Genomic DNA, 19,942 nt, shown 5'->3' on the forward strand with positions numbered 1-19,942 from the left:
AGAAAAACACTGCTTCCAACTTAAACTGTGCTGGCCACGACCGTACAGCGCAGCGTCTCTTCTGAAGCATGCCTCGTCAAGTGTCTCAATCCGGGTTTCACGACACGGATCTCTACGTTTTGCGCCCCATCTGTGACTGTCGCTGGACAAACTGGGGGCTGAGTTCCTCTTGAATATTTTCCACGTACATCTTGAACAGCATAGTTTTCTCTCCGTGGTGTGTGGGTTCTATTTTCGCGTTCGAAGATCATTCACGGTTCCCACACGTGGTGCTCAAGTGCATGGATGCCCTTTTCGTTTCGGTGTTCTGCCGGATCAACACTGCGGCGATTTCCACGACAAGAGACCGGACTAGACAGATGTCTTGAGGTGTCCACGGGGCGAGCATATAGATCGAGCGTCTTGTGTACTCTAGGACACGACTTGTGGAGGCATTTTTAAAGGGGGGCAAATATCAAGTCACAGCTACCTGCCCGGCCACGCTCGCTCGGTTTCCACTTCTTACGCGAAAATGGCGACAACCCACCTCAACAAGTCCGTCATTGCCGGTGCGTTGATTGTTCGCTTGGAGCCAGGCTCCAATCATCCGCGGCTCCCACACGCGGCGCCCAATGTGGCCTGCAGACTGGATGGTCTTGCCCTAGCACAGGCCGTGACGGCAATAGGTGCCAAAGCCGGTGCATCCGGTTGTCGCGGCCAGAACAGCCGTCTGATAGGGCTCGAATTTAACTGCTACTCGGTTCAACGGTTAGATGAACGTGGCAGTACCGGAGGGTATTACAGCCGCTTCTAGGATCTGTGTCGGACGCCGAGCAGACTATTTTCTGCGCCATCACGGTCGCGCGCGCTGAGGAAGCCTGCATGTTGTGTTCGTACTCCTCTCCTCAGGCGGCAGTATCAACACCATAAAATCCCTGAAAAAGTACTGGAACTCGCCTGTTTCCGACGTTGACGACAAGTGAGTTCTTGGGCGTATTCACTCTGCATGTGAATACACAGTGGCATGGACCGGGACTCCGTTAGGATTATTCTGCACATCATTACTCAGGTGGCGTGCGCCACTGTCCTGTGTTCGCTTTCTGCTGCCTGCGAAAAGGTGAATGAGAGAGTGTTGGCGCGGAGTATCCGATGATGCTGACGAGGAGACTTACCAAATCTGATGTCACAATCTGTAGAGTCTCTGCGGCATTCATTATGCAGTTCCAGCGAGGCCAAGTATACCATGTTGCAAATGGCTATTCTGTTGAACAAAAAGAAGATCGTTGAGTACCTGATTCCGCAGAAAGACCTCGATTTGACTACACGAGCAACAGATGGGACAACAGCGTTGATGACCGCGGTGGAAAAAGACGTAAGCTGTCCCTCATGTTGCCCCTCGCGTGAAGTTCTCTGCCATCTCAGCCAATATCCCGGACGCACCGCAGGCTTTTTTGTTAGGGTTTGTCGGTTGAGTGCAAGATAGTTATCATGGTGATCAGCCATGAATTTGGTGCCTTTGCAGCCAACACGTTACTTGGTCCTCGCAGGTTCCCCTCGATTGGATTCGTGCGATGCTCGAACGCGGCGCTGACAAAAATATCAACGTTGAGGACAATGAGGGACGAATGGCTATCGACCGGTGTGAAAAGGGCAGTGCTGGTGAGTTGGCCTCTAACATTGGCTAGGGACTACGGTGAGGCCCGCCTCGCGTTCTTTGTCCTGCAAGCACAGTATTCGTTGAATGGGCTCCTGCTTTCCTGTTGTCGTGGCAGTCACAGACGCGGGAAATCAGGCGAGAGCTGCCTGACTGCCGTGGTCCAGGTAGGCGGTATGGCTGTGGTGTGTTCTGCCATTCAGTATACGACCTTCTCGTCCGTTATGGAGCGCAACCGAAACCATCCCCTCCTCCTACCCCGCCTCCAGAGCCTGAAGCGGACAAGGCTGCAGACGCTAGCACAATGGACAACAATGCAGCAGGCGATGGCGTCGCTGCTGCCTTCAAACCGGTACCGTGCCTTATGGGTCCGTGTTACGCGCAAGCCATCGATGTGGCGTGGAATATCTCCGACTTTTTTGGTTTGCACTTTCTAATCAACCAACATATTCGACGCCAGGTCATTGTTATGCGCGATTGTATGTGGCTTCGGGCCGTGGAACCGGTGTAAAGCGTGATATGGCCGAGTTGTATGTGTACCGATTTTCTCAGGATGATGCCGCTCTAGCACTCAGCGACCTGCCGCCAGGCCTGGTAAGTACCCTTTGAATCCGGAACGTGGGTAGTGCTGCTCGGGTGCAGTCGGAAAGCTAATTGAGCTGACTCCCAGACTTGTGATGGATTTCTCACAGACCTTCAAGAAAGCGGCAGCATTGCACCACTGATAGGAACTGGCTCGTCTGCTGATTCTAGACGCATCGTGTCTGACTGTTTTTCTCCTTGCTCAGGAAGAACATCCGGGCATATGGGCCTCAATGTGCGGCTGCGGGGGTCGCCAAGGGAAAAGCACAAACGAGGCAGTAGAAGTGGACGAGAACGGGCATGTTCATGCTTAGAAGCCACTCCCAACCGAGAAGTGAAAGTGCAAAGCAGATCTGCGATTGGGAACACTTAGCCATTTCTTGTGAGGCTCTAGCGGCGTCTCTCAAGTATAAACTGTTTGCAGGGAGCGCCTGTATGAAAAATAGTCTTTGAGCTATTTGCTAGAGGGCGCGGTTCCCCTGCGGCGTCGGCGTGTGTTGTGTAGCACGAGCAGCGGCTCGCTGAATGCGAGCTTGTCAAAATCTCGTGAGGGGGTTGCACCATTTTTTGCCCTGTTGTCTGCTGCACACACGCTTGTTGGTTGTGCGAACGCACAAATGCAGGACAGGAAGCTTTTATGCGTAGCTCCCGGAGTCTGAGAAGACATGTGATGTGGTTGTAAGCAAATTAGCTTTTCATATGCTACGTGCCGCTCGAGGCGAACTATGGTTAGCTTAAGACAGCATCGGCTGATGTTTGAAACAGCGCGGTCTTGGATCACGGTGGTCAGGTAACAGCGCAATACGGAGACCGGGGTGACTGAGGAACAGCCGGCGCCACGAAGGCACCCGCTACAGCAGTAGTGCGTTTGCACGTTTATTCGACGGCACACGATCACAAGGAGGTCCAGGACTCAAAGCCGTTCGGAGGGACCATGGCAGGTCATCCTTCCCTTCAGCTCCGCAGAAGAAAGTTCCTGAGAGGGCACTAATTGCCACTGTCTGTACAGTTCTTTCACCCACCCATCTCACTCTAGCTGGTTTGCTTCGAATCACTGTCCAGGTGTTCGTTGCCGGAGCGCAAGAGCAACTGTCATGTGTGATAATTGAGGGTCTCCAGCTAACCTGAAAAACTACATACATTGTGCCGCCATGGGTGAGCGACACGAAGAGAATCGAGCACATTTTAATAGGTGCGTGGTTGCGGCTCTTATGTGTAGTGCAGTTACACTGAGTTGTTCGTTGGCGTCCACCGAGCACAACCCTGGCATGGCAAATCTGACCCACGAAAGAAATGACATCCACGGTCAGCACGCAGAAATGTTACGCCGGTATTCCGGGTTGCGGAGGCACACACTCGCTGAACTCGCGAGCAGCGGACGAAGGGATATGCAGAAAAGCACACGCCGCGACGTTGGTGGGCAGTTCGTACACATCAGGAGGCCGCTGGACTCGCAGAGCACACGATCCGCGAAGTCAGGTTTCCACCCCGTGTCACCGGTGAGAACATCAGCACTGCCGAAAAATGCCATTGCGGCATGGTGTTTTCAGAAAGTGCAGGGTGAGATAAAAGAAGCCCAGGCGAGACAGGGGGAAAATCGAGACTTCAGAGACTGGTAAAGTCTTTGACATAGCATCTCTTTTGAATCCTGTCCAGACGCTTGCATGATAGGGTGAACGGAACACACCGTGACATCGTACAAAAGAATGAGCACGTCTTGGGTGCCGCGCCCGCGAACTCTAATTGGGCCCGTTCAGGAGCTGGTGGTGACGGTTGACATGCACGACCAGCAGGAATTCATTCAGTCTTGCCCAACCACTCTGGGGCAGCTTTAAGAGCCCGTTAGAAGGCACTAGGTCCATAAGCCTCTATCGGGAGCAGTGACAGCGCTCTTGATTTGGTTCACCAGCATCTTTGAGACTGGCTCGCCTAATTCCCTTTCCCCTCAATCATCGTTCTGAGTCCATTGAGGTTCGCACTCCTACATGCAGCATCACCTGAAGGAGCTGTACTGTGCTCGCGTAGCGCCTCGTCTGAGCAACGCCGATCTATAAAGAGGCAGCTTGCTGCCGTTTACCACTGTAATACAAGAAACCCGTCAATTGGTTTCATTGCTCATCCAAAGACTGACTGCACTAAATCCTTAAAACGACTCTTGCGAGTGAGACTCGACGCACTACCCCTGGCAGCTGAGCTGATTGCTCTTGCCATCATGTGGCCCCACGTGGCACCTCTAGAGCAAATTCCCTTTCTACCACACCTTGGAAGCGCGGTCCAGCCGTACAGGAAGCAGACGCAACCGGACATTCAGACGTGCGCGATAACGCACTTCTGACCGCATGCGGAAGAAGCACTGCAAAATGAAGAAGCCCCCGTAGTGGCGAGACACCGGTTAGCTTGCCTCGTGACGTCGCCACAGCACGCAATTCCCCAACCATCTTTACAGCTCTTCTCTCCTCTCTTTATCAAATAAAGGGTCGCCTTCGAACATTGCCTTAATCCGCTTTGCGCGTTCGGCTTCCGTCAAATAGGGCTCGGAGCGCCCCGCTGCACGACAGAAACCACACGAAAGGACGGACGTGTGAGAGGACTGGCAAAACATCTGGTGAGTAGAGCATGCATTCTTGAACTTGGGTTCATTTCCCACAAAAATGGCTGCCACAGCTAGTATTCACTTAATTGTAAAACGTACGTGGAAAAAAGCGGTTTCCGTCGATAGTCCAGTAGTCCACGTCAGGCTGCTGTGCAAGGAAACGCCGCACAATCCCAATGTGGGCGGTATTTCGTAGATTGATAATCGCTCGGGCCGACTCTACCGAATACACACGAACGTCCGCGTTTGCATTCTTCAGCATAGCCACCCATTTACTCAGAACGGCCCCCGTGAAGTCAGGTTCCCCATATATTTTCTGAACGCAGATGATTACACACAGAAACAGAAGAGATCCGTAGATTCGCGAGAGAAGGGATGGGCCCAGTGCTCAAACAGGTGACGCCTCGACGTCTAAGCGGGTTCCCCAGCCCTCCTAGCGACCACGGACACGACCAGCAGCTCAACAGTCCCCAACACAATGTAGTCCGATTGTACGTGGCGTGGAATACAAATGCGCAATACACTGGGCAACGGTGCCAACCAGGAGACACTGAGGTCTACGTGGCCCTACGCACTGTCCGCTCGTGTTCATTTGAGAAGAAAAGGGACGGACATGCAGAACAGGGTTTAGAGCTGGCTACTTCCGACAGAAATAGCAATTAAGAACCTCACGAGTCACATGACTGTTCATCAAGAGGCGGCACCCTTACGTATTCGCCATCTAGCCTAAGGTTGACGATGAGCAGGTGTTCACCGAAGTGGGTGCCTCGCGCCTGTGCCCAGTCGCCATCATCCTTCATGTCAATTGGAAAAGAGTCTCCTGGAGACGCACTTCGCGGGAAATCTGCACCCTCAAGCAAAACGAAGAGTCTCAGATGAGGTGTAGTTCTATGCAGGGCTTTCCCGTCGCTGAGCACATCGACACGAAGCACCGCCTATTCAGCCCACTAACTAGCTAGGGATCCCCCGAAAAGGACAGTTCGTATATCCACGCTCTAGCCCTTTTTTTTACCCCTGAGTTCGTTCCTTGTCGGCACTGCCACGCTCCTGATAGCCTACGTATATGCCATCGAAATGGATCCTCAATATCACTGCATTTCGCAGAAAACGAAGCTCCACTCCTTAGACACACGGCAGGCACTTCCCGCGGCGTCACAGCAGTTCACCACTAACCTGGAGGAAGATCTATCTGGTCATCGTTGATATCTCCAACGTCAAGTTCTTCGATGTCCTTCGCAGCGTCCTCGATTACGAACTCTTTCCAATGCCTCCGTGGTGGTTGGTACTCTTCCGCGCGAGATAAAAGATACGGGAAGCCAATGGGCGCATCACCGATCCCAAAGGTTGCTACGACCAGGAGGGACGCTACGGTACTCCAAGCCTTCACAGCGCGACAGCCTTGTTCTGACATGGCGGTCAGGATGAAGAACGCGCGTGTTTCGCTTTAGAAGAATGGGTATACGGGGCAACTGCCGTCGGAAGAGATGAGAGCAATCTGATTCGTCTGTAGCACCGTCAGAAATCCAGTAAGGCAACTGGAGAAGAATGGACGCAATCCTTTTTTCCCGGACGCCTGACAGCGACAGGCTAGCCCTGATATCCGACGCTCGCTGAACGCGTGTCTTCTGGAGGCTCAACATGAGTGTCACAGAACGGCACCAGAGCACCAAAGAATCGGTTCGTCACTTTCCAGTTTGAACCAGCGTCCCAGCAAAACAGATGCTGTGACCATTAGTCATTTTGGCGACATGTGATATACGCCCACACAGTGGCTTTATTGCTTCCGTTAGATGCGAAGAAATCCTTGCTTTTGAGCTGGGCTGAGGTGCTCGAGGGGGGCGTCGAGGGGTGCCAAGCCTTGGTGCGTGTCGAACAGCCAGCCGAACAAAGACATGCACGCATGCGCCGCAAGCGTTTTATTCTGGCACAACTTTTCGAGTCAAGATGAAAAGTGCCTTTCTCTAACCATTCAGGTGAGCTGCATTTGAGAAAGACTCCCGGCGAGTATTTCTGCGGAAGAAGCTCTGGAAACTGTGAGCATGCACCCGCTCTGCCTTCGTGAGCGAACTGCGCTGGCTGCGCATGCAACCAGGGCCAATCGATTCTGTACGCGTATGCACTGGAAGATGCGCTCATGCAAGAAACCTTCGCCTGAGCTTCTAGTGCGCCTCCGTGGAAACAAATTGGGTCTCAATAGTGGCGCCGGCACCGGCGGGGCGGCCACGGCTACGACTCTTGCATTGCTTCGGGCTAGCCACCTGCAGGACATCACTGCACACGACATGAAGCTTTCTTCAAGGCAACAGAATTCCGGCTTCACAAAGACCATGCTCGTAGACATAACAGGTGGCAAGATGATAGTAGCAGCTATAAAAAGATCAGCTGTAGGTCTCCAACACATCTTGACATCCTGTGATGCCGTGGGGCGTTGGACCGGCAGACTGCCTTCCGAGGCCGTCGTTCGCTTCCCGCGCATTCAGTTAGAGGTTTTGCGCTTTTGCATATGGAGGAAGACGGGGAGTCGCCGCTTCTGCAGGCGCAGGAGTCAACTGAGCTTTCTACTGCATATATCTATCCGTGGGTGCACATTCGGTGGCATGCTTAGACGTGTTTGTGATCAGCTAGCTATATGCTTTGCCGATGGCGGATAAGAATTGGTCCCCCCGAGAGGCCTGCCAATTGAATGCTGTGTGAGAGGGACATCTGTAAATATACCTGGCACTTGCAGGACTGCTCACGTGGTGAGTGCGTTTCATGAGCTCGCCGGTGTCGGTGAGGAAAGCCGTTATATGAGAGGTCGGTTGGATATGCATCCCCGCTCATAACCTGCTATTGTCAGCTATATAATGACACCGATGTACACGAAGAACTGCTCAAAAATGCTAATGCTTCTCCTGCCGCTTGCATAGGGGACTGTGTCATTGCAGCCTGCGCAGAAAACACTGTTTCCCAGACTGTAGGGGGCAGAGTATTAAAGTTCTACGGGCCCCACAGTACACTGCAGGGGCCCGCGATGAGGCGGAAGGGATGAAACCTCACGCAGATGCGAATAAAGGTGATGAGAAAGTGGCGAATTTGTGGGGTTTATAGGTATCACTCACAATGGCATTAGAAACTTGAGCAAGGAACACGCCTGACAGCGACCTGCGGGTCTTTTCTCTTGGCGGTGAACAAATGTTCTGTTCTTCCGAGCCAGGACAACGAGTGTGTAATTCGATAACTCCCTCAAACGCACGGGACGTTTCAAACGGGGGCTGGGGAGGAAAAAAGCGACTCGAAGACAATTTTCTCGTTCATCTAAGGAAGACCCACGCGTTTTCCCTCCCACTCTTTGAGATCCCTGCTGTAAAAAGCCGCAGCTTCAGGTCGTGCCAGTCCCACGTGCGAAGCAAGCACGCCTTCTCATTCTCTATCCCACTTCTTTTCGCGTTCCCTCTTCGATTGTCGCAAACCGCCTACACAAATCGTAGAAAACTCGCGACGTCCGCATTGATACGCAGGGGCACCCAAGCGTACACGCGTAACCATGCACGCACGCATGCAACGGGCATCACAGCGTCTTCAGCACAGCAAACCCAGGTGCGCAGTCAACAGAACAACGTCACACGCAGAGCAGAGGCTGAGTCAGCCGCGGGGAAGACGCTCTCAGGCTTCCAGCCCCCGGGTGAAGTGCTCCTCCAAGTCCGAGCTCATCAAGATCGGCTGCAGACGCTTAATGGCCGCTTCGATGAGAGCCGGTGACATCTGCAACTCCCACGCCTGTCGAACAAGGAAACGAAGATCCACAAACGCAACCCAACTCATTAGGCGGCATCCCGAGCGAAACAGGCACAGCAAAAACAGCGCGAGGGCCAGTACCAATTGAATAGAGGGGGGCCTCGCACCAGCGCATCATGGGCACGCATGCGCACACGCTCTCCACTACCTTGAGCTGCGACTGTGGCTGCGCCTTTTACGGATGCACATGTGCATGCGGGCCAACGTGGCCTCTCCACTGTCCGGCTTGGACAGGATTTCACGGGATCTATTTTTTACATGGCTTACGGGGGCCTGGAGAGCCTCGTGTGTCAATCGCTGAGGAGGGCCCTCAGGACGCTTCCCCGCTCTTTCTGCTCATGCTTCCCCGTCACATACGCGCACGCCATTGGGTGCCACGGGCAGGCTCTATCGTCTTGCCAGGCTGCACGCTCTCTGACACTGCTTTTTAGGGATCTCTTGTCGTCGCTGCGTGTATCTCACCTGCTCCCTCTCAGCAACGAGCTTCGTTCTGAACGCTCCGCCGGTCCCGGCTCCAGTCCCCACTTTCCCGGCGAAGAGACCCGCGGAGCTCCGTCGTCCGCCGCCGCCGAAGGGGCCAAAGGCGCCGAACCCGCCTCTTGCGGACCCGACAGCCGCGCCGCCCCAGAGTCCCCCCTTCGCGCCACTTGAAACCGAGGCAGCGCCGGCGCCGCCGCCGGATAGCCCCGAAAAGCCAGTCGAACTGGTGGAGCCCAGCACGCCGGCAGACCGCGTGGGGCGCATCAACCCCATCTGCTCAAACGCCTCAAGAGCATGGCGCCAACAACTCGTTGCCATGTGCTGACTCAGCAAGTACCCGTTCTGAAGCTCCTGGCACAGCTGGCGATACTGAACCTGAAAGCGGCACACACACCCTCGGGGCACAAAGGGATTGCATGCAACGCCGCCACAGGAAAGCTTTAGGGTGTAAACCACTCGCCGTTCCCTTCTTGCTCTCCTTAGCTATCACTCCGCCAAAGCCACGGTGTCCGCCATCCTGCCCACTCTCACCGAAGCCACTCCCCGTCTTTCTCCGCCCGCTGCCCCGCAGGGGGACGCATTGTCCCCCCCCTCCAGGCCCCCCCATCATGAGCGTCTGCGGTCCGCGGTTTCTTACCTCCACGTCCGTGAAAGTGATATCCACACTTCCTCCGCACCCTAGAAGTTGCTCTTTCTGCTGATTGCTCACGTTTTCTTGACTGTGTCTTCCTCCTGCTGCGCTTTTTTCGCCTCTTGCTCTCCCGTTTGCAGCTCCTGCCGCTTGGTTGGCCTCGTAGACGCGTTTCATGGCACTTCGACAAGCCGCGAGGAGGTAGACTTGATGCATGAGTGGCAAGCCCTGAATTCTGGAGACGACGTGTTGCTGGTCGTTTCCGAAGATTGCCCCTGCCCTCGCATTCATTTCCCCCACGCCGATCACCTGCGGCGAGACGCTTGGTCTGCCCTCTATCTCACTCAAATCCGCAAGGCCCGCCCCCTCCCCCGAGCGGCGGCCGCCACGACGAGCCCTCGTCTCCGCGTCGCCGGCTGGCAGCACGCCTCGCGTTCTCTCTACGCTTCCTGTGTCGCCTCGGCTAACAGCACGATCTGTGCCTTCAGAGGCCTCGTGCGCTCGTTCATCTCCTGACCGCGAGGGGTCCCTGGTAGACGACAGAGGCGAGCGGCTGCCCGCCACGCGGGACGCGGCGACCATGAGGTGGCTCAGAGGCGACGTCACTTTCGAAGAGACGTTCTTCAAGTTCTGGATGTCGCGAAGTTCCAGCGAGCGGCGAGAAGACGCACAGCTGCTACTGCTACAAGACGGTCGGCGATGCGACTGCATCTGTTCCGCGTGCTCGCTGCTCGGCTGGTTCTGCTGGAGCTGAAGCAGCTTCAAGGCCGAGAGCTGCGAACGACGGCGCCGCTGACCACTCGCCGTTTGACTGAGAGCCGCCAAAGGCGTGTGCCCGGCGGAACCTGGGTGCGCAAACGGCGACGACGGTGGAGTCGACGTCGAGGCCGAAGCGAAGGACGCGAGAGACGGCGAAGAGGGAGACAAGGACGAGACAGGAACCGCGGGGTAGGAGCTGTGGCTCCCGGAGGGCTGCAGAGATGAATGCGAGCGCTGCAGGCCCCCGGAGACGAAGTGAGGAACAGCGGCAGAGAGCGGTGAAGGAAGAAACGGTTTTCCGGTGTTCCGCGACTCCCCGAACACCTGGGCCTTCGGTTTTTGGCTCCCGAGCGGCAAAATGTCTGAACGCGCGCGCCGGAAGCTCGGGGCGGCGTCTTGCCCGAGCACGTCGCCCCTCGAACGGCTCTCCGTCTCTTCTCCCTCCTCTTGACCATCCCGCTCAGCCACGCGTCCTTCTGACTTCTCCGCTGACTCGACGGCCGCCACCGCCTCTCTGTTTACGCTCCGAGGAATGTGGAGCTGCCGGTCGCCGGCGGCCTCTCTTGGCGTCGCCAGCGACAGCGCGTGCAAGGAAGGAGGAGTCATCGTCCACGCATCCGCCGCTCGAGAGTCAGCTCTTTCGTCGGGCGCACTCGCGGCTGCAGACAACACAAGCAGACACACACGAATGGACTGAGTCGAGCAACGAATCCAGAAAAGCGCGGAGAACGACAGAGATCCGTTAATCGAGGCGTGGCGACGAGCACACACACACGCGTCACGCAAATATGAGGCCACCGCGGTCAGGTCTTGAGTTGCTGTGGACAAAACGCAGCTCGCCGATGCGCCTTCCTCTCCAGTTTCCCCCCGGAGCTGCCCCAGCCTGCCCGGGGCGGCGCCGGTCACCCTCGCCTGCTTCACGCTTTCTCTTTTTCTTCTCCCTCCGCCCGCCTACCTCCATCGCCTCCAGACAGCCCGAGGGGCGTTCCAACTGCGCCCTCGGCGCTCTCCTTGTTTCCGCGGCGCACAAACCCCGTGGTATGCATCGCCTCCTCCAGCAGGCATTTCTGAAGAACTGTAGGGGGCTTTCTGCGCGCGTCGCACATCGACTGGCAGGAGGACATCGCCGGCGAAGGGCAGGAGGAAGGCCCGGAAGCGAGGGGAGAGGGATACAAACTCGAGGCAACAGTGGACGGCGTCATCTGGTGCATGTGCTCAGGTGTCTCGTCAGTGAGCGCGCTCTGACTGAGCGCGCCGGCGAACAAGGGCGTCGGGCTCGCCTGCGAGTCGCCTCCTCTCGCCGCTTCTTTCTGCGAACAGAGAGCCCCTCCCTGCGCCACACGCACGAGCGAGTTTCGGCGCGTCGCCTTGGCCACGGCGGAGGGCGACGACGGCGCAGAGGGCGGAAGACCGCCTCGGGCGTCTGCGTCGCGACTCGCCGCCCCGGACGCAGGGGAAGCATCCGCCTCCACGGCGGGGAACGAAGACAGGAGCGCGGCACGCGAGCGTCTGTTAGAGGAAGACAGAGGCGACGGGAGACCCGCTGAAGAGGTGGGAGAGTCCAGCAGTGTCTGACCCGTCACAAACCGACTCGGCAGCGTTGTGGAGCAGCGCGAGAAACTGGATTGACGGCGCGAGGCGGCGGCACGCAAAGCCTGCGCGCGGTGATCATGCAGAGCGCCAAGCTTGTCCTCGATCGCTCGACTGCGGAGAAGAACAAGAAACACGACACAGATTGGACGGGATTATGCAGAAGCAGCAATATATGTCACAGTCTCTTGGTGATCCGGGGCCACACACGCTCGCGACTCCAAGCGGTCTGTATGCAGACGGCAACCGAGGCCTGCAAACGGACACCTAGAACACGCGTCTCTCTGCGCACGAGAAACACGCATGTGCATGCTCGCCTGGGCTCTCCTAGCTAAGGTCGCCCCGAACTCGACTCCGTCTGCACTGTGGAGTGATCCATGGACACCCCTAGAGGGATTCTCTCTTCTCACCAGAATCCACTCAAAGCCATCCGGAAGTCTCCGTAGGTGTTGGCTGCCTTCCGAGCAAAGACGAGAATCGCCGGGGTCGCAAAGCATCGCTGGCAACCCAGGACTTCCAGCCTGCGAACAGTGGGCCACAGAGCGCAAAAAGCATGGCGCGACTTGTCTCCGTCCGCTGCATTCGATCGCTGAAGCAGAACATGCCCTGCGAAAACCCGCTTCAGTCCCCAGCCACTGATCACAATTTGCGACGCTTCTCCGGCGTGGAATCTCCGCAGACATGTCTACTACACAGATCCCTCACTGCGTAAGTGCTGCAACGGGCGCGAACGCGTAAAGAGGTGCTTTGTACCTCTTGAGGAGGAGAGCCGTCAACTGGCGCTCAGTATACGGACAGAAAGTGAGCGATGGAATAGGCAACCCGGTGAAATGCTGCGCAAGCTCCGAGCTGTTGCTGATGGCTGGAAACATCAGCAGCGCACGCAGGAAAAAACGAGACGATCGCACATGCTTGCAAGTTCCGCAGAAGAATCCCTGGGCGTTTCGTCCCAAGTTTTGGCATTCGCCCTCCATCGCGCTCCTCCCCTCCTCCCTACCCTCTCCCCCCCTTGCCCAGAAGCATTGCCATCCCTGCTTGCGTAACAGCCAGGGCCCCTCCTCAAGCCCAGTCCTCTGCATGCAGTTCCATTATCAGATGCGTTGCGAATCTCCAGGTGGAACCATGTACTCAACCCAGCTGCATGCCTTTCCATCCTGAACTGGCTGCGCAGTCAGCACTCCAGATTCTAGCGCCTAGGCAAAGTAAAGTACGCTGTATGCGTGGCACGCAAGCGCTCGCGTTGATGTACTTACCGACGACAATGATCTTTGACTGAGGGTGCGTCGCCGCCAGAGCGAGAGCCATGAGAATGTCTTGTTGCAGCGCATTCTTCTGGCTCGACGCCGACCCGCCCGCGCCGGCGGCTCCAGGGTTTCTACCCGACTTCCTCCCCGCGCCGCATAGAACATCCGTGCGAATCTTCCCTGTCGTCGCCAGGAAATCGACCTCGTCAACGAGACAGAGCCTATGAGACGCAGAGACACCCCGCACGACGAGCCGTGGAGGAGGCGAGGCGGTGCCAGCCCGCCGTTCCTCGGGGCATCAGAGACAGGCCAGAAAGCTGGTGAGTCTCCATCGGGCGATCTACCAAGCCTCGCATGCAGCGGAAATGACCGTCAAATGGAGACTGACTGCTGCGCTAGACGCGTCAGCCGCTCACTGGGCACTCCCCCTTCGCTTGGCGTCGCGACAGTCCCCCAGCGGAAGCAGACGCAAGGAGTAGAACTATAGAGTCACAGAGAGGTGCGACAACGCCAGGCGTCAGGAGACTCACCAGAACTTATCAAACTTCTTAGTAAAGCTTGCGAAACGCGTCACCAGTCCTCCGATACCTTCCTTCATGAGCGTGGCCTTCAGATCTCTGAACGGCAACAAGAAGACGCAGCAGCCTACGTTGCTGGGTTTCCTCTGCCGTGCGCAGGTACACTGCCGCCGTATCCAACCCGGCGAAAATACACCAGCCAAGCCAGACCAGAAACCCCAACAGAGACAGCTCCGAAAGTAGCTGTCTCTGCCACGGAGCTAACTACCTCCCCGCGAGTTTTTGTCCTGTTGCGTCGACCCTTTCGTCGTTCACTTCCTGCGAGCCCAGTGCTGAAACGAGCCACCAGACAGCGAAAAAAACTTACGCATACAGCGCCCGCTCGCTGGGCAGGCCCGACGCCGGCAGCATGCGAACAAGCATTTCGCAGAATAACTGAGCGTCCTTCTCGCGATGGGCGCAGGAGACCGTCACCAGCTGAGATCCGACACAGCTCACAGGAAGGCAGCTGCATGACGCGCCCGCTGCGGGAAGCCGCCTCGCCTCAGTCTGTCTGGCTTTCTCATCCACTCACGGCTTACTCTCGCCACTTCTATGCAGCTCCTCCGTCCAGCCGCTAACGGCGAGAGGGAAGTGTTTCCAAAAAAGAGAAAGCTTGGCCGGGTAAGGAGCCCGCACATGTCCCGTTATACTATATAGATCACATGGCTTCTGATACTTTTGAGATCATGCTAACGGCGAGAAGGGAAGTGTGTTTCAAAGAAAAGGGATGTTTAGCCGGGAAGTTAGCGTCTAAAATAGATAACCGATAGTCTCAAGTTAGATGCACAAATAGACATAATTAATCCTTGTACGGTTTGTACCTATTTGACTCCTCAGTTTAAGTTGAGGAGTCCTCTGTTTACAGCTTGTACCGTTACTTTCAGGAGCATAGGAGATGGACGTGCAGGGTTGCAGCGTCACACTCTCTCCGTGAACCCTAAACTCTGTGTGGACACTTACTTCTTTGTGAATTTTGCCGCGGTGCTTGCTTTCCTTCAGTTTTCGATCGAGGACGTGCAACGCTGTGCATGTCTTCCCCGTCCCGCTCGCACCGCAGAGGTAGATCATGCCTCCACGCTTCCGCGCTAAGAGTCTGCAGAGGAAAAACGCGAGACCCACTGTCGGCGCGCCTTCACCGTTTTGCGCCCAAGCTCTCTCGTGTGTGCGAGGACGCAGAGCACGCCCGGTCCCCGGTGGCGGCGACGCCTGCCTTAACGAAGCCGCTACGCCGCACGAAGAGAGTTTTTGGACGGCGGTATGAGTGGAGCGACCCCCGAAGAAGACTGCGCACACGGAGAGACGAAAGGCACTTTCATCGTCGGAGAACTGTGGCATCTGCGGCTACCAACGTCCCCCAACCAGCCCCTTGAAGCGGCTGCAGGCTGCAGGCAGTGGACAGGGAGCCCACCGGCTCTCGGCGTGAATTTAGGATGTTTGCCTACTTGTCAATATGCGTGCTAATGGCCTGGACGCTGTCATCGCGTTCTCCTGCGTAATCTCCAAGAGTTGGACGTAGCAGCGTCAACGCCGTCTCGAATTTGTCGATTTCGTCTTCCAGATTCCGCAGCCGCAAGTCCTCTTCCGTCTCTTCCACTTCAGATTCGGATGCACCATCGAAGCCGCTGCGGTGGCCTTGATTCTCCAGTTCCAGTTCCCACAGCTTCTCTCCACCTTGTTTCGGCGGGCTCGCCGTTTCCACCTCCTCCTCTCCATCTGCAGCGCCCTCCCCTCCCTCTCGGCCCTTGCCGCCCTCCACGAAGCTTGAAGGAGCTCCGCCGTTCCTCAGCTCGGGGCCGCGGGCGGGCGGCTGCCTCTCGCTGCTTTCCTCCGGCTCCCCCTGCTGCGCCAGCTGCTCGACGCGGACGCCCTTTCTCCTCCCTCTTCCGCTGCGCCCTCCAGGCGTCTCATGTCTGTCTTTTTCCTGGCTTCCGTGGCACTCTGCCTCTCCCTGGTGGGGGATGAGATCTTCCCTCAGCCTCTGGCGGGTGAAGCGCCGCGGGGGGGCGGCACCAGGGCCCTCAGGTTCGCCCTCTGCTGGCCTTTCTTCGCGCGCCGCTACTGCGACCTCTTTCGCAGGCGAGGCAACCGAGGAACTGGAGAGGAAAGCCGATCCCGCGCCCTGAATGCCTGCGGAGACCCCAGCGCCTTCGGCGCCGCCCCCCGGCCGCGTAGAGAGGGAGCGGACTCTGGAGGACGAATTTCTCCGCTTCTTGGTGCCGGGGGCGTTCTGGCGGGGGGTCGCCTCGCCCGGCTCCTGCGCGTCTCGCGTGGAGGAAACCAGGCAAGAAGGCTCCCTCCTCTTCTTCGAGAGCACGGGGCTCGCAACGATCGCGGCCGCCAGCGCCTGAGAACTGGGCGCTCCAGGCTTTTTCCCCCGCGAACTTCGCTGGCTGGCGGACTGAATGGACGTTGGCGAAGTGGGGAGCGGCAGAGGACCCGCAGCAGCTGAAACCGGCGCGCGCGGCATGGTCGCAGGCGAAAAGGGGGAAGGCGGCGGCGCACAGCGAGAGGCAAGGAGTCGACATGAATGAGATCGTGGACACAGCCCTACGCAGGCCGGCTCGAAGATGGAGGAGTTCTACTCTACGGCTCTCCCACACGGCAAGAAGATGAGCACAAAACGAGACAACACCGTTCTCATGCTCCAGACGATGCGAATGACTGGTGAACGCTCACACCATTTTTGAATGGACAAGCTGCGAATAGGGGATAGATCAAATAAAATACCCCACAGACAGAGGTCACACGCGCTCCGCGATGGAACAAACACGACAAAACGACAAGCGCGTCTAGGTGCGACAGCAACGACGCGAGTACAACGAAGCAGAGGTCGTCAGCTGGCGCCACGCGTCACTGCGCAGCCGGCAGCAGTCCGCCGCTTCAACAGGTGGCAAGATTCTGTACAACAGCCCACCAAATACAACCGCGCAAAAAGCGACAAAGTGTGCCAAGAAAAGATATCCACAAAGGGGCAATCACCACCTGGAAACAAAGCCGACAAGACTAACTACTGCTCAGCGGAGGATTTGCTGACAACGTTGACCACAAAGGGCGGAACAAGAGCCGCCAGTCGAGTGTCCCGCCGCATGTATCTCTGGAACGAAGAAAGTTGGTGACGGTGAAAAGCCGATAACGCGTGTCGCGATCAATGAGGCAAACCCTAAGGCCGTCCAGAACGCAGGAAAGACTGGAACTCATCGTTCTCGCAGTCGGGGTGCAGTTAGTCAATATCGCAGGGTAGCGTGGATAGAAAATAGGATCAGCTGCTTGGTCCAGTAACTGGCTGCGCGAAACAAATGTTAAACAAAGTCAAGAACGGAGACAGGGGGATGAAACCGGCACCCTGGCGGGACGTCGCCTACAGGCGTAGACGCCGCCCTGTCAGCGCGTCTACTGGAAGTGACAAATTTTGATCTATACTTGCATCCCAGGGGCGCTCCAAACAGTTGGAACATGAAACGGTGCGCCTCGACACAGCAGTGGACACGGCAACCACACCTGAGCAGTCTTTCTCCTGCTTGCCGCCCACCCCCCGGTCCTCCCAGTACCGTCGTTTCACAGACCGCCGCCCGAGTTGAAGCAAATTCTACCCCGAAATCTTCCAGCACGTCCTGGCGCCTGCAAAATGGAGCGGGTCGGGTTTGGAGTGACGGCCAGAAAGGCTACTGGATGTGCGACAGGCAGGGAGCGGCACGCTTCGCATGTGTGCATTTTCAACTCTGCGCATCAGCTCGCACGCAGGTATTCATTCAGGGGGAGCGGCAGTAGAGAGAGCGCCGCCGGCATGCTGCGTAGCGGACGGTGTGAACGAGTGAACCGCAATACGCGGCAAGCATCAGGCGTACGGGCAGAACCAAGCGGAAGCGTCGACACACTAAACAGCGAGAGACGCTCTACAAGAAAGATGGACTTGAAGCCGACGCAAGGGAACAAATTCGCTCTAGTATACCACCCACCCACCACCCCTTTCCCCCCGACCCTTTACCAGCGTGAAGTGTAGCCGACTCCTAAGCGCGCTGACGACGCCGGAGGCGCGTGTGACGATTCTCAACAACTCTTAAGCCGCAGTGTCTTGCCCCGGGGGGGCAGTCTACAGAAACACCAACGGCATCCAGTGCGTCCATTCCCTGTGGTGGTAAGCGCCCACCTGCGCGAATCGACACAGCGGGCCTTTCGCGGCGGATCGTCTCTTGGAGCTCGAGTGAAACTGTTTTTTTGATTATCGGTTCCTCCAGCGCAGAGCTGTCGCGAAGGGAGAACAGGCAGAAAATAGACAGTAGATGCCGCGGAAGGACAGAAGAAGACAGCTTCTCAACGCACCACATCGTTCTCGTACCGGAATTTCACCATCGCTGTGCGGTGCGCTGGAGGCGACCGAAGACTTAGCGTCAAAACAGGGACATCATCAATAGAACAGGCAGGAGCTGTCAGACGAGTCGTCGCTGAGTGGACTGCATGAGAATACCTCATCCTCATCGTCTTTTTCTCATTCGAGACTGGTTCAAAGAAGGAACGCTTTGTCTCGTCTCCACAAGTGAGCACCGTTTTCATGAGACGTGTACCAGCACAGGCGAAAGTCTGCGTGGCACGGGGCGCCTATGCCTTCTGAACAAGCTATGGTTTGCTCAACTGGCTCAGGGTAGAATCCGAGGTGGAGGAGGGACACAATTGCGGTGCGCCGGATGCCTGCATCGCAATCGGCAAACGACCGTCGCACAGCGTACAGCCCGATAAAAGCTGATACTTCAAAAATCCGCTTAAAAAGAGCAGCGTTTCTATGTATTCACTCCATTAGAAACCGAATGCTGCTCTTCGTTTGAATAATTGTAAGAAGTTGTGGAGGGGTCCACCATGGCGGGCGCCTTGCCACAGCACAGCCACTCGCTGGCGGGCAATTCGGATATTGTGGGCTCCTGCGTTTGTAACGACGGCACAACAATGAGACCCCCACCAACTTCACACCAGAGGGTTCGCTGATCGGTTGTGGTTTTGAAGCATGCACAGTGTAGTTGTGAGACGTCTCCACTCAGCATCACAGGTCCGACATTAGGAGTGCCTCGACTGTGGATCACCATTTCGGGGGCCTCCGTGTCAGCTTCGGGGAATCAGTGAGGCCGTGCAGCATACGGAGTCGTTCAATGTAGCTAGCATGCGACCGTCTGAGGGAGCTTTGTTGCGCTCTTTGAGATGCCGTTGACGTTGCGCCCTCGTCTACAGGCTCCACGGCATAAGGGCGACGAGGGTGGAACGATACGAGAAGGTACTGCTTCAAAGTATCACCCATTTGGGCTGAACCAGACACCCTTTCGCAAGCTTCTAGAAGGCAAGTGGATTCCGCAAGAAGGGTCCGTTTGACATGGTTACTTTCCTTCCGTTGTACGCCTACTCGCGAACCGGACCGTGCTGGAACATGGCACCGGCAGCTAATTACATCGCTTTCCTCCGTGGCACCCAACTTCCAAGCACAGCACGCCCCTTCCCCTGTCCCCCCCCCCCCCCCCCGCCCCCCCGTTTAGGGTTAGAGTTTAGAGCAGGGCTCGCGCGCCTATTCATTTTTTGAGGCAACTATCCCGACCCATAGTGATACGTCTCGCTCGGTAAGCTGACTACTCTTCGGATGACGCGAAACTCATTCGGTAGTTACCGTACATGCGTACATGTCGGTATCTTCAGATGGTGAAAGCGCGCAAGTCACCGTGCACTGCTAAGGACTGGGGGTTTGCTATCACACGGGTTGCTCATGCAAGGTACGGCATACCTACAGGTCACTTTCGACGTCACATCCTTCCAACGCGTCTTGAATTTGAGTCTGAAAGCGTTTCTATGTGCGGTAGCCGCATGACAGACTTCTGAATGAGACTGTCTTGTACCGTCCTTTCTACCACCGAACCTCTCGCAAAGGCGCTAGCAGGGGCGACAGCACAGTCTCTTCTCCACTGGCGGCGTGTGTCTCTACGCGAGGGCAGAATGGGGAGACTCCGTGGCGAGAGTCCAGAGAGTAATCGTTTTCCCCCTCTTTTTCATTCCGCTTCGTCAATCCCTTTCGCGCGCAACAACAGAGTTACTCCCAACTCTCACGGCTCTGCGTTATTA

General features: G+C 56.7%; 3 protein-coding genes across 3 annotated transcripts; 1 reads left to right on the forward strand and 2 right to left on the reverse strand.

Moving 5' to 3' along the window:
- Positions 1-511: 511 nt before the first annotated feature.
- BESB_002200 (ankyrin repeat-containing protein) lies at positions 512-2,529 on the forward strand (the record flags this gene model as incomplete). The annotated part of the gene is made up of 7 exons (XM_029358975.1): positions 512-548; positions 889-958; positions 1,201-1,351; positions 1,527-1,638; positions 1,837-2,001; positions 2,202-2,227; positions 2,422-2,529. The coding sequence occupies 7 exons, from the start codon at positions 512-514 to the stop codon at positions 2,527-2,529; spliced, it is 669 nt and encodes a 222-aa protein (XP_029221888.1).
- Positions 2,530-4,655: 2,126 nt separating this feature from the next.
- On the reverse strand, positions 4,656-6,219 carry BESB_002210 (uncharacterized protein; the record flags this gene model as incomplete). The annotated part of the gene is made up of 4 exons (XM_029358976.1): positions 4,656-4,762; positions 4,908-5,124; positions 5,519-5,652; positions 5,982-6,219. The coding sequence occupies 4 exons, from the start codon at positions 6,217-6,219 to the stop codon at positions 4,656-4,658; spliced, it is 696 nt and encodes a 231-aa protein (XP_029221889.1).
- A 2,234-nt stretch (positions 6,220-8,453) lies between these two features.
- On the reverse strand, positions 8,454-16,316 carry BESB_002220 (uncharacterized protein; the record flags this gene model as incomplete). The annotated part of the gene is made up of 11 exons (XM_029358977.1): positions 8,454-8,567; positions 9,048-9,440; positions 9,703-11,114; positions 11,411-12,159; positions 12,456-12,566; positions 12,799-12,907; positions 13,299-13,510; positions 13,820-13,906; positions 14,175-14,284; positions 14,810-14,942; positions 15,292-16,316. The coding sequence occupies 11 exons, from the start codon at positions 16,314-16,316 to the stop codon at positions 8,454-8,456; spliced, it is 4,455 nt and encodes a 1,484-aa protein (XP_029221890.1).
- Between the last annotated feature and the right edge of the window lie 3,626 nt (positions 16,317-19,942).

Source organism: Besnoitia besnoiti, chromosome I, assembly GCF_002563875.1.
Source record: "Besnoitia besnoiti strain Bb-Ger1 chromosome I, whole genome shotgun sequence".
Classification (NCBI taxonomy): domain Eukaryota; phylum Apicomplexa; class Conoidasida; order Eucoccidiorida; family Sarcocystidae; genus Besnoitia; species Besnoitia besnoiti.